Source organism: Ursus maritimus, unplaced genomic scaffold (genome assembly GCF_017311325.1).
Source record: "Ursus maritimus isolate PB19 unplaced genomic scaffold, ASM1731132v1 scaffold_26, whole genome shotgun sequence".
NCBI lineage: Eukaryota > Metazoa > Chordata > Mammalia > Carnivora > Ursidae > Ursus > Ursus maritimus.
The window spans coordinates 3,833,855-3,846,863 of NW_024425119.1; the positions used below are offsets into that span (position 1 = coordinate 3,833,855).

The following is a 13,009-nucleotide window of genomic DNA, read 5'->3' on the forward strand; positions in this document are numbered from 1 at the left end:
GACCCATGATGCTTAAGGGGAAGCACGTGGTAGCATGTGGAAAAAGTTCCCTAAGGAAAAAGTTCACATGCAGTACTGGAATGGAAAGGAAGATGGGATAAAGGAGTCCCACCCTAGGAGTCTCTAATATGATGTGGGTGAGAGGCCTAGGTTCTTCCCGCTTTGTCTCTGGCCCCGCCCTCTCACCTTGGCGATCTCAAAGGTGTTGTTATAGAACACGTTGGCGCTATAGACTTCACTCTCGCCCTCTTCTTCCCATAAGCCCTGTTTTTTCCTATTCATCTCTGAAACAAAGACACCCGAACCCACCCCTCAGACACTCAGAAGGTGTCTTAGGTTGCCCTCTTTCCCCCCTGCCCAACCCAAACCACCCACTGAACTAAGTCAGCTTGGGGTAATGTATATCCCGTGGGGAAGGGAGTAGAGAAATGGGCAGTAAGATAAGGAATGGTGAGAGCTAATGTCAAAGGAACCCCTGTGTTGCCTTCCTCAGAGCAGCGACAGAGTGGGGTCAGAGGACAGAGCTCAGCCAGAGGAGGAGAAACGAATTCAGAACTCTTTTCTGAGTAGCTATTTTGTCCCAGGAGGGTATATGTAGAGGTCAAGGGGCAGGCTCCTCATTGGAAGTAAGATGCTCAGGTAACTTAGCTCTCACACTTCCAGTACAGTGTGTGGGGGAATGACCAAACCTAGGTGGGGGGCCGGAGCAGAAGTGAAAAGAGGAGATTCTCCCTACGCTTTTGCAGCAGGAGGATACAGTAGAGGTTGTAGACAGCTTGTGCAGACAGGAAGCAGATGTTGTCCACTGGGTCCTGGCAGCGCATGGCCAGCAGCCTTACCAAACGCCCCAACCGAGTGAACTCAATGTCCATCTGGGGAGGAGAGCTGGAAGTCACAGGTTACCCCAGCCACTCTCTTAGGCTGAGTCAAAGCAAGAAGAGAGGAGGAGGGGATGCATGAGAGATATGAGAGGTGAGACTAGGTGAGGCTAATGGTAATAGAATTAGACAGGTGTGTTGTAGCTATTAAAAACTGGGGGGGGGGGCGCCTGGGTGGCACAGCGGCGCAGCGGTTAAGCGTCTGCCTTCGGCTCAGGGCGTGATCCCGGCGTTACGGGATCGAGCCCCACGTCAGGCTCCTCTACCACGAGCCTGCTTCTTCCTCTCCCACTCCCCCTGCTTGTGTTCCCTCTCTCGCTGGCTGTCTCTATCTCTGTCGAAAATATAAATAAAATCTTTAAAAAAAAAAACTTGGGGGATCATAGTTTTGGAATGACCTTATACTGTCCCTCTTCTTTGCCTCTTGATACTGCACTCATTCTTCAAGCCTAGCTCAAATGTCTTCTCCTCTATGAAGCTTTCCATTCACTTGTACTTCATTTGTGTTTCGATCTTTTATTCCTACTATATTTGGGTTTTACGTTCATTATCACTTTCTATTTAAGTCTGTTCTATGTATACCTCTCTCCCAGGTGGACTATAAAGATCCATGAAGACAGGAAACTCTTGGTCGTCTATGTATCCACTGTAACACCTAGTATGGTGCCTGACACAAGGTGAGTATTCAGTAATTGCTTGTTGAGATGAATGGAATCAAACTGAACCAAGGGAAATGGAATTTAATTGGTGGGTAGGGAAAAAGACTAAGGGAGAAAAGAGAGACTATGGGATGCACAAGAGAAAGTAGAGGATGGGACCAAGGAAATAGAGGATGAGGATGAGTAATTGAGGCTAGGTAATATGTGATGAAGTTTGCGGTAAGGGTAGGGATGAGGGCCCGGGCTCCAGGGAAGGCTCCCACTCACTCCAAAGTTGTTCATTTTTGCAGTGAAGCCAAGAATACGGGCAGTACACCACATGGCCCGTTCCCTCTCATTGTCCTTCTGGGAATTCAGCCATGTGTCCAGAAGCTAAAGGAAGAAGAGAATGAAGTGAGGGGTGAGGGGTCTGTTCAGCTGTATTCCAGAGGGTAGAAATGTAACCTGAACTTGACTTCTGCAAAGGATCAGGACTAGACTTCTGAGAATAGGACTTCTTTTGCCTACAGGCTGGTTATATATGGATCAGACACCAGAAGCCTTCATTCCTCCAGCCCCCAATTTTGCCTTATCTAGGTGCTAGAAACATCCTCAATTAGTATCTCCTTCTTTCAAATTAAAGCAGTGGCTCTCAAATTATATTGACTGTAATTCCTTTCAATGGGTCAACATACCCCAACGTCTCCCTAATAATGTTTTCCCATTCTTCAGTAGAAAGAGAACTTGGTAATAACAAGGTAAGAATCACTGTATTCACAGATTCCTGGATGAATTATGTATAAATATGCTTGAGAAATATAATTATGGATGATTCTTATTTGAAACACAATGTGTAAGTATCTCACCATTGGTAAATTATGGGCCCTAAATACCAGTGATCCAAAGATGCATCGCTATATTTCAATCTACAGAGATCAATCTGACAATGATGGGGCTAACCAAACAGCAATTTATATTTTGAAAAAGAAGAAGAGAAGCAGATGAAAAATCTACAACAAATGGAAGAGAATACTAATGCTGCAGTGATAAGAAAACACATTCTTCTTGAAGATATGAGGAATTCTAGTGGGAGGTCTGCAAGTCTTCCTTGCAGCCAGACTCTGATGAAATGTCCCAGCACCAAGACTGTGGTCTCTAAATACCATTTTCCACTAAGAGGAATCATTGCTCCCTGGAGAAACAGTTTGTTTCAGGACTGAGACAGGAAATATACAAGATATTATACTGGAGAGCAAGTCTATGGAAGACTATGGGAGCCATGTTAAAGGGATTCAGAAGCCAACCTGAAGAGGCTCTCATTGACTAAAGATGGGACAATTTAAGCATCAATAAGAATAATAGTTGTAATTGATCAAAACGTATGAAGCATTTCAAAATTCATTTTAAATTCAAACGACACTAGAGAAATAATCCTTGCTAGTCATCTTTGGAGAATACTAGGAATTACTTCATTACTTTTACAAATGATAAAGGGAAACAATCCAGCATTTATCTTGTCTTTCTTATATGAGCTATACCTCAAACTAACCAAATAGCTTATAAAGGCAATTTCTCTTTATAGAAGAATTTCAGGTAAAAATGAATATGAAGTGATAGAATTACAAAATCATTTTGCATCATTTTGCAAAAATAAGTAGAGGTATATTCATTCAACAGAATACTACATAGCAATAAAAATGATCTGATGCTACATGTAACAACATGGGTAAATCTCACAGATAAAATATTAAAGGTAAATAATATAGACACAAAAAAGCACACACTGTAAAATTCTGCATATGTGAAGTTTCAAAACAAGCTAAACTAATCTATGGTGATAGAAGTCAGAATACTGGTTATCAGTGGTTATTCAGTGGGAGAGGAACCTTCTGAAGTATTGGAAATGTTCTATATCCTGATCTAACTAATATTTATACAAATTTATACATATGTAAAAATGTATCTAAGTATACACTTAAGATGTGCGTACTTTATTGTAGCAAGTGATATCTCAATAACAAAGTATTTTTTTAAAAAGAATATCACGTTTTCAACCACCAATGAATTAACGAATCTAAGCAGTGATCATTAAAAGTTCTGAACACCACAAGAAGACAACCAGATATTATATGCTTCTTGGTGGAAGAAGACAAGACTACTTCTGAAGTAATCTTGCCAAAAATTGATCAGATTCATGATCTAGATCTAATAATTAGAATTAGAATGTAACAGATTCTAGATCTAGCAATTTATAGGAAAGACTTGGACAGAGGAATTTGTTATGTGGCCCGCTAAAGGATGTAATCACCACAATCCAGAATGTGGAAAATTTAGAGAACAAATTCTAGGTTTCTTCAACAAATAAATTTCAAGGAAAAAACGATGGAAGGGCAATCTGTAGATTAAGAGAATTAAGAGACAAACCAATCAATTGGAATGTCTGAATGTTTAATGACATCAAGAAATGAAATTACTTTCTTTTATCAATGTTTTACAGTTTTCAGAGTATAAGACTTTCACTTCATTGGTCGATTCCTAGGTATTTTATTATTTTTGGTGCAATTGTAAATGAGATTGTTGTCTTAATTTCTCTTCCCATTACTTCATTATTAGTGTATAAAAATGCAACAGATTTCTGCATATTAATTTTGCATCCTGTAACTTTACTGAATTCATTTATCTGTTCTAGCAGGGTTTTTTTTTTTTATGTCTTTAGGGTTTTTTTAGGGTTTTCTGTATATAGTATCATGTCATCTGCAAATAGTGAAAGCTTTACTTCTTTCTTACCAATTTGGATGCCTTTTATTTATTTTTCCTGTCTGATTGCTGTGGCTAGGACTTCCAACACTATGTTGAATAAATGTGGTGAGAGTGGATATCCTTGTCCTGTTCCTGACCTTAAATGAAAGGCTCTCCGTTTTCCACCATTGAGTATGATGTTAGCTGTGGGTTTTCATATATAGCCTTTATTATGTTGTGTTATATTCTCTCTAAACTTACTTTATAGAGAGTTTTTATCATGAATGGATGTTGTGCTTTGTCCTATGCTTTTTATACACCTATTGAGATGATCACATGGTTTTTATCCTTTCTCTTGTAAGTGAAATCTTGCCATTTTCAATGACATGGAAGGAGCTAGAGAATTATGCTAAGGGAAATAAGTCAGTCAGAGAAAGATAAATACCATATTATTTCACTCATATGTGGAGGGTTTTTTAATTTATTTTTTTTACATGTGGAATTTAAAAACAAAACAAATGAACAAAGGGGTGGGTGGAGAGAGGGACACAAACGAAGAAACACACTGATGGTTACCAGAGGGGAGGAGGGTGGGTGGATAGGTAAAATAGTTGATGAAGATTAAGAAGTATACTTGCGGTGATGAGCACTGGGTGTTTTATGGAAGTGTTGAATCACTATACTGTACACCTGAAACTAATATTACACTGTGTGTTAACTAACTGGAATTTAAATAAAAACTTTAACAAAAATTGAAGTCAGCCTCCCAGAAATACTATGTTCTAATCAGAAGAGCACCAATTGGAAACTTCAAAGGAGACAGACACTGTGGGATATAATAAAAAGGATACTTTGCCTTTCAAACTCATCAAACAAATTGATTTCTTAATTTCTTTGAGTTGCTAAGTACTATAAAGTTAGTCTCTAGCTATGCTGCAGGATTGCAAACAAAAACTCTATGTAGTGGAATGGAAAGGGGAATTTACACTAAAATGAAGTAGACTCATTCTGATTTATATGTAATGTACTAATAATAACAAAATGGAAGAAGCTAAGTGAATGCTAAGTGAAAGCTTAAGTAAATTCTTTTTTTTAAATGTTTTTTTATTACATTATGTTAGTCACCATACAGTACATCCCTGGTTTCTGATGCAAGGTTCGATGATTCATTAGTTGCGTATAACACCCAGTGCTTAAGTAAATTCTTAAGCAATTTTATGACTACTAACAGATGTTTCCATAATACGCTTCTCCAAAGTTCCAACAGGGCACATTCTAAAGAATACATCTTACATGAATGACCTTATTACATAAATTTGTAATTAGCAAGGTTTAGCAACACATATGATTGAATCTGGGGCATGATCTGTACTTTGCACTACGTGAACTCAAATTACGGGTTCTTGTGAAATTAATTAGGTAATAAATATGCAAAATGTCGCCAGGAGGGAAAAGCTTTTTGTCTAAAAAAAAATTGAAATAATAAAAAGTATGTTCTTGGACCATAAAGGAATTAGATCAGAAATCAATAACTACAAGAGAATAGAAAATTCTCCAAACATTTGGAAATTAAACAACACACTTCTAAATAATCCATTGGCCAAAGAGGAAGTCACAAGAAAAATTTAAAAATATTTTGAACTGAATGATACTGAAAGAACAACATCTTAAAATGTATAGGATGCAGCTAAAGTCGTGCTTAGAGGAAAATTTATAAAGCTAAATGTTTATACTAAAAAAGGAGAAAGGGGGGGATGAAGCGGCTGGTACACTGGACTGCTGCACTGTCTCCACTGCAGGAGGAGGTGTAGATGGCCTGGCCCCTATACTCCAAGCATCTCCTTACCTCCCAATCGCCTGGGAGTGGTCCTCATTTCCCTTCTTCCTGGAGGTGTCTTTTAGAGAATTCCTGGGAAGATGGCTCACCTCATTCCACAGATACAATTGGATAACACCCACATCAGTGTAAATAACACAGAAAATGACCCAAAGGCTAGAAGAACAAACTCCACAACTAAATGCAAAGAAGAGGTCACATCAAAGAGAGTAGAAAGGGGAGAAAAATGGTGGGGAGCTAAACACACCTGGGAGACTGTCCACTGGAGGGATTCATGGACACAGAGGGGAGAGAAACAGACCATCACACAGGGAAGACAAATCCCCATAACATTTGGCTTTGAAAACCAGAGAGGTCAAATTTCCTGAGTTCTTACAACCAGCAGACTTAAAACCTGAAATTTTAAACATCATGGGGCTTGGCTTTGGAAGAGCTGGAAGGTGCTCTTAAAGAGACAGCTCAACAAACAGTCCTGCAGAGATAGAGCTAGAAGCAGCAGTCTGAAAAATGTCTGGGGCATATGGGAGGGAGAGTTTACTAACCTCAGAGTAGGCCCTAGAGGGACGGAGATTGTTGGGAAACTCCTCCAGGAACAAAGGAGTGGGCAGGTGCTATTTCTCTCCCCTGACCCCTAACAAAAACACACAGTCATCTGCTGGAATCAGTGAGGCACCACTCCCTATCTAACTTGCTAACACCACACATCCTGCCCCCTCCCCACCCAGTCTGCAGATCCATTCTCTCCAGCCAGGCCTGCCCCAGTCCCTGTGCTGTAGGCATCTCCCCCAGAGGACCAGCTCACAAACCTTGCTAACACTGTACTTCCTGCCCCTGAGCATATTGCAGATCTGCCCCTTTCAATATACTCTTGGCCTGAGCTCATCCAAAGTGGTGCTGCAAGCCTGGCAGTGTACAAGCAGCTATGACAGGGGCCAGCACCACTCCAAAGTGACTTCTGCCCTGGGAAGAGGGAAAGATAACCACACACACCAGCCAAACTGCTGCTCCAGCAGTGGGTTGGGGGCAGACAGCTGGTCTGACTACAGAGCCTGCCCATCAACAAAAACTTCTTTTTTTTTTATAATAATTTTTTACTATGTTATGTTAGTCACCATACAGTATATCCTTAGTTTTTGATGTAGTGTTCCATGATTCATTATTTACGTATAATACCCAGTGCACCATGCAATACATGCCCTCCTTAAAACCCATCACTGGCCTATCCCAGTCCCCCATGTTCCATAGATGAGAGAAATCATATGATAATTGTCTTTCTCTGCTTGACTTATTTCACTTAGCATTATCTCCTCCAGTGCCGTCCATGTTGCAGCAAATGTTGAGAATTCGTTCTTTCTGATGGCTGAGTAATATTCCATTGTATATATGGACCACATTCTTTATCATTTGTCTGTTGAAGGGCATCTCGGCTCCTTCCACGATTTAGCTATTGTGGACAATGCTGCTATGAACATTGGGGTGCATATGGCCCTTCTCTTCACTACGTCTGTATCTTTGGGGTAAACACCCAGTAGTGCAATGGCTGGGTCATAGGGTAGCTCAATTTTTCACTTTTTAAGGGACCTCCACACTGTTTTCCAGAGTGGCTATACCAACTTGCATTCCCACCAACAGTGTAAGAGGGATCCCCTTTCTCCACATCCTCTCTAACATTTGTTGTTTCTTGCCTTGTCAATTTTTGCCATTCTAACTGGCATAAGGTGGTATCTCAATGTGGTTTTGATTTGAATTTCCCTGATGGCTAATGATTTTGAACATTTTTTCATGTGTCTGTTAGCCATTTGTATGTCTTCATTGACAAAATGTGTCTGTTCATATCTTCTGCCCATTTTTTGATTTGATTATTTGTTTCTTATGTATTGAGTTTGAGAAGTTCTTTGTAGATCTTGGATACCAGTCTTTTATCTGTAGTGTCATTTGCAAATATCTTCTCCCATCCCGGGGGCCTCTAAGTTTTTTTGACTCAACAAAAACTTCTTAGGGACAACACAGGGAAAGTACCTTGAAGTTTGGTGCTATTGCATGTCTGACAAATGCCTGGTCTGATTCAACTCAAGCCCACGGTGGCCCCAGACTGGTGTACTAACCACACGGGACCAAACCCTGCCCACAACAGGCAAATACCCATCTGCTATTGCAGATGACTGGATCAAAGGCAAAAACAACTCAGCCACGACAGCAGGGTGCACACATCACACATAGGAGATGCCTCATAAGCACAGATTCTGGTGAACAGGGGACTACAGGGCACTACAGGGCCTCTTCTTCATAAGGCTGCTACTTTCAAGAGCAGGGGACATAGCTGACTTTCCTAACACAGAGAAAGAGACATAGCAAGTTACACAAAATGAGGAAACAGAGAAATATGTTCAAAATGAAAGAACAGGAAATAATCATAGCAAGAGACCAAAGTGAAATGGAGATAAAAAAATATACCTGATAGAGAATTTAAAGTAATGCTCATAAAGATAGACTTGAGAAAAGAGTGGAAGGCATCAGTGAAACCCTTAACAAAGAAATAAAAAAGAATTAATTAGAGATGAAGAACACAACAGATGAAATTAAAAATACACTAGATGGAATAAATAGCAGACTAGAGGAAGCAGAAGAACAAACCAGTGACCTGGAGGACAGACTAAGGAAAAGTAATCAAGACAACCAGGTAAGAGAAAAAAAAATTACAAAATGAAAATAGACTAAGGGAACTCAGTGACAACACCAAGTGGAATAACATTTGCATTATAGCCATCTCAGAAGGAGAGAGAAAAGGGGGCAGAAAATTTATTTGAATAAATAATAACTGAAAACTTACCAAATCTGTGGAAGGAAACAGAAATCCAGACCTAGGAGGCACAAATATCCCTCAACAAAATCAATACAAGGAGGTCCACACCAAGATACACAGTAATTAAAATGGCAAAAGTAGTGATAAAGAGAGAATTTTAAAAACAGCAATAGAAAAGAAAAGTTATGTACAAGGGAAATCTCATAAGGCTATCAGCGGGCTTTTTAGCTGAAACTTTGCAGGCCAGAAGAGTGTGGCATGATGGACTCAAAATGCTGAAAAGAAAAAATTTGCAGCCAAGAATACTCCATAACGGACTCACGAAATAAAAGGATGTTAAGTATGACACCATATACCTAAAACATGGTGGGGGAGTTGAAATTTAAGCGACACCATCAACTTAATATAGACTGCTACATGCAGAAGATGTTATATACAAACCTAATGGTAAACACAAATCAAAAACCAATAGTAGATATGCAAAAATAAGGAGAAAGGAAGACAAGTATATCATGAAAGAAAACCAACTTATCATGAGAGAAGAAAGCAAAAGAAGAAAAGAACAGAGAAGAACTACAAAAACAACCATAAAACAAGTAATAAAATGACAATAATTTGGAAGGTTATATGCACCCTATATTTATTGCAGCATTATTTACAATAGCCAAATTACAGAAGTAGCCCAAGTGTCCAATGACAGATGAATGGATGAAGAAAATGTGAGACACACACACACACACACACACACACACACACACACACACACACACAGTGAAACATTATTCAGCTGTAAAAAATAATGAAATCTTGCTATTTGTAACAACATGGATGGATCTGTAGCCTATAACACTAAGCAAACACTAAGCAACACTATAGCCTAGCCTATAACACTAAGCAAAATAAGTCAGCCAAAGACAAATGCTACATGTTTTCATTCAAATGTGGAATGGTATGTCTATAAACCAAGGGATAGCATGGGCTGCCAGGAATCACCAGAGGCTAGGAGAGATGCATGGAACAGAATCTGCTTCAAAGCTTCCAGTAGGAACCAACCCTGCTGATACCTTGATTTTGGACTTTCAGCCTTACACCTGTGAGAGAATATATTTCTGTAGTTTGAAGCCACTCAGTTGTGATACTTTATCATGGCAGCCCTAGGAAATCAATATACCAATTTCAGGAGCTCCTTCCCACTCACCTCTAAGCAGTGCTGGATCCGAGAGGGCATCTCAACAATAAGTGTCTCCATTAGCCTTAGAAGGGATTGCAGAGTCTCCCTGAACAAATCCTGAGGGGAGAAGAGAGAACTCAAAGCATTGCTGAGATGTCAGCCCCATCCCTCCTTCTAAACTTAGTTCAGTGCTCTAGCTCTCCCAGGAAGTTTTCCTTGAGAAATTCTGCTCCACAAGTTTCCCCCTAACATTTCAAGTGCCATTTGCCCACTATTAACTTGAACAAATTCCTCTGTTGTTTTCAGCAGAGCACAAATGTCTGCCTGATGTGCAGTTTGTCCTGGTGGACTGGGAGTTCCCAGCTTGCCCCAAACATGGGCAAATCCTGTCAAATTACCTTCCCTCCCTAACCAGGCCTACACTGAAGAAGGCCTCATGAGGATACAACCAGAGGAAACCCACCTCAGCCTTCTCTGTATGTACCAGTCCTTCCTTCATAGCATAAATAAATATGAACCGACAAAGGAGGACCACCAGACAGTTGATGAAAAAGCCCAAATAAACAAACAGACCAACTGACCCTAAAAAAACTAAACTAATTCAGTAAAGAGAAACATTTATTTTTAAAAATTCTTATTAATAGCCCCCCAAAATCAAGAGATTGTGGCATCAATAAAACAAGAACCACCAATCAAGATAAAAGAGTAATCAGAGAACATGAAAGAATTCCTAAGAATTAAACATACAAATGCAAATTAGAAAAGTGAATCCCTCTTCCTTCCCTCAAGGAAACACTATAGGCCTTGTGGAAAATGGATTCAGCTCTCTTGCACCTGGGACTCTCTAAACGTATTTACCCATGGGCCTTTAGTAAAATCATGTTTGATTGGAAGGTTCTAACATGATTTTACTAAAGGCCCATAGGTAAATAGTTAAAAATTAAAGAACTGAGTGTCCATCTCCAGGCCAGAATATTAAAGTGTGACAGCAGTAATCAAAGCGCTCTCAGGAAGGAAGTACATCTCATGAGTAGCATTCAGACTATGTGAACTCGTAACCTCTTCAAATGATTGTATTTTTATCAAAGAAGGTGGAAGAGCCTTACATGTAACTGCCAAGCCTATATTTCTCATACTCTCAAAAATAAAAACTGAATACAAAGAGACAAACATCAAAGAGTTAATTACCACAGTGGTGTGGGCCTCCTGGGAACTGGATGCCTCCTTCTGCAAAACTTCTATAGGTGGCAGGCAGAGCACACTCTTATAGCATGTTCGGAGCAGCTCTGTTCTTTCTTCCACCTCTATGAGGGGACGGAGCTTCCTAAGATCCAGGAGAAAGTAGCAAAAATGTAATGAGACAGTAATGGCCAGGAATAACAGCTGAAGAGGGTACAGAGAGAGATGGTGAAGACAGAGGAACAGATGGTAGTAAGAAGTTACCAGAAGAGAAAGTAACAAAAGAAGAAAAGGAGGGAACAGTAAGCAAAGTTTAAAAATGCCAGGAGATGGAAAGATGGAAAGAATGGGACAAAGGGAAAGAGGAACTATTACAGGAAAGGGTACTGATATTTTGAAATGAAAGAGGAACTATTACAGGAAAGGGTACTGATATTTTGAAACGATATATTACTTTTTGGATCCCCAGATATTTTGAGGGAATAGGGGAGATGGTCAGTGATAGATATGGAGGTATTTAGTCAGGGACAGTCCTGAAAGCAGAAGAAAGCCTGGACCAGAAGCAACAACAAATGCCTGTGAAGACAGGAGAGATGGTCTCTGCCAGGTGCTCCAAAAATCCCATCTAAAAAGTCTTGGTAAAAGGATGTGGCAGACATCATCCAGTAGATGTCTACTACTGCCTGTGGCCTCCTATTACTAGAAGCAGAAGGAGAAAATGAAGTGGGGACAGACTAGGGAATAAAGAACTGAAATCCAGTCAGAGCAAGGAAGACAGTGTGGCTGGAACATTGTTACCTGAAGTCAGTGATGACGTTCATTGCCCTCAGCCTAATGGAGCTGGAGATGGAATTCAATGGCTCCTCCCTGATTAACTCCTGTAACACACCCACCCAACCCCCCACCCCAGAGACCAAGAAGATGTGACATATTTTTCTTGCCTTCCTCCCCCTCCTCCTATCCCAGGCTGTATTCACAAGAAACTGGAACCTAGAATTTTCAGGGACTTCCAAAAACTCTGAAGGACAGCACTTCTCTCCTACTCCCCACCATACCTTTCCCACAGTACTCACACCCACCTTGAGGATGGAAAAGGGAACAATAAGGTAGGGAAAGGACACTGGAAAATCTGGACTTTTATCCTCCAGGCCAAGCCCAGGAGCACTGCCAATCGTTTCCATGAGGACCCATCCTCCCTTCTCTGTGCATTTCCATCTCCATCCTCCTGAGCTGTACTTACCACCATGAAGGTTACAATTTCTAGTTTCTGAGGGAACTTGAATTGAAAGGCCATTGGGTGGCTGCTCAGGATGTTTGTTAGCTTGGTCAGGGCGTCCAGGTACTCCAGCTTCAGGTTCTTATCCTGAACCAACCAGTATGCTTAGAGATTTCCAAAGTAGGAATGATCCTGGGGCAAGGGAAAACTACCTACACAAAATCTGGGAGATGAGAAGCTAGGGCTTCTATAGCTTTCTCTAGGCTGAGATCTTGCATCTTCCCTCTAAGGACAGCTTAGGAAAGCAAAGCCTGTGGTATCTTTATGGGGGAAGGGGCCACCCCTCTTACCAACCTCTTTCTGGAGTTCCCACCTCATATTTACTCTTAAATTAGGATAGAGCTAGCTGGCTTCCTTATCTCTCAAGTTACATTGGGTTTTTACCAAATAAGTTCTCCTGAAGGATGTCTAGTTGGATGGTAAATTGAACAGGATTTGGGAAAGGCCTCTTCTCCTACTCTAGGGGCACATGCTCTGGACAAATGGCA

General features: G+C 40.5%; 1 protein-coding gene across 1 annotated transcript in view; it reads right to left on the minus strand.

Annotated features, from left to right (window-relative positions):
- The window catches only part of LOC103675769 (maestro heat-like repeat-containing protein family member 7), a 33,181-nt gene extending 20,491 nt beyond the window's left edge, over window positions 1-12,690 (minus strand). Inside the window, exons 1-4 of the mRNA XM_008704905.2 lie at window positions 12,486-12,690; window positions 12,044-12,123; window positions 11,255-11,390; window positions 10,094-10,183 (exon numbers count right to left, since the gene is read on the minus strand). Coding sequence (XP_008703127.2) covers window positions 10,094-10,183; window positions 11,255-11,390; window positions 12,044-12,123; window positions 12,486-12,539 — 360 coding nt within the window. The 5' untranslated portion in view covers window positions 12,540-12,690. The remainder of the gene's footprint in view (window positions 1-10,093; window positions 10,184-11,254; window positions 11,391-12,043; window positions 12,124-12,485) is intronic.
- Window positions 12,691-13,009: the final 319 nt, after the last annotated feature.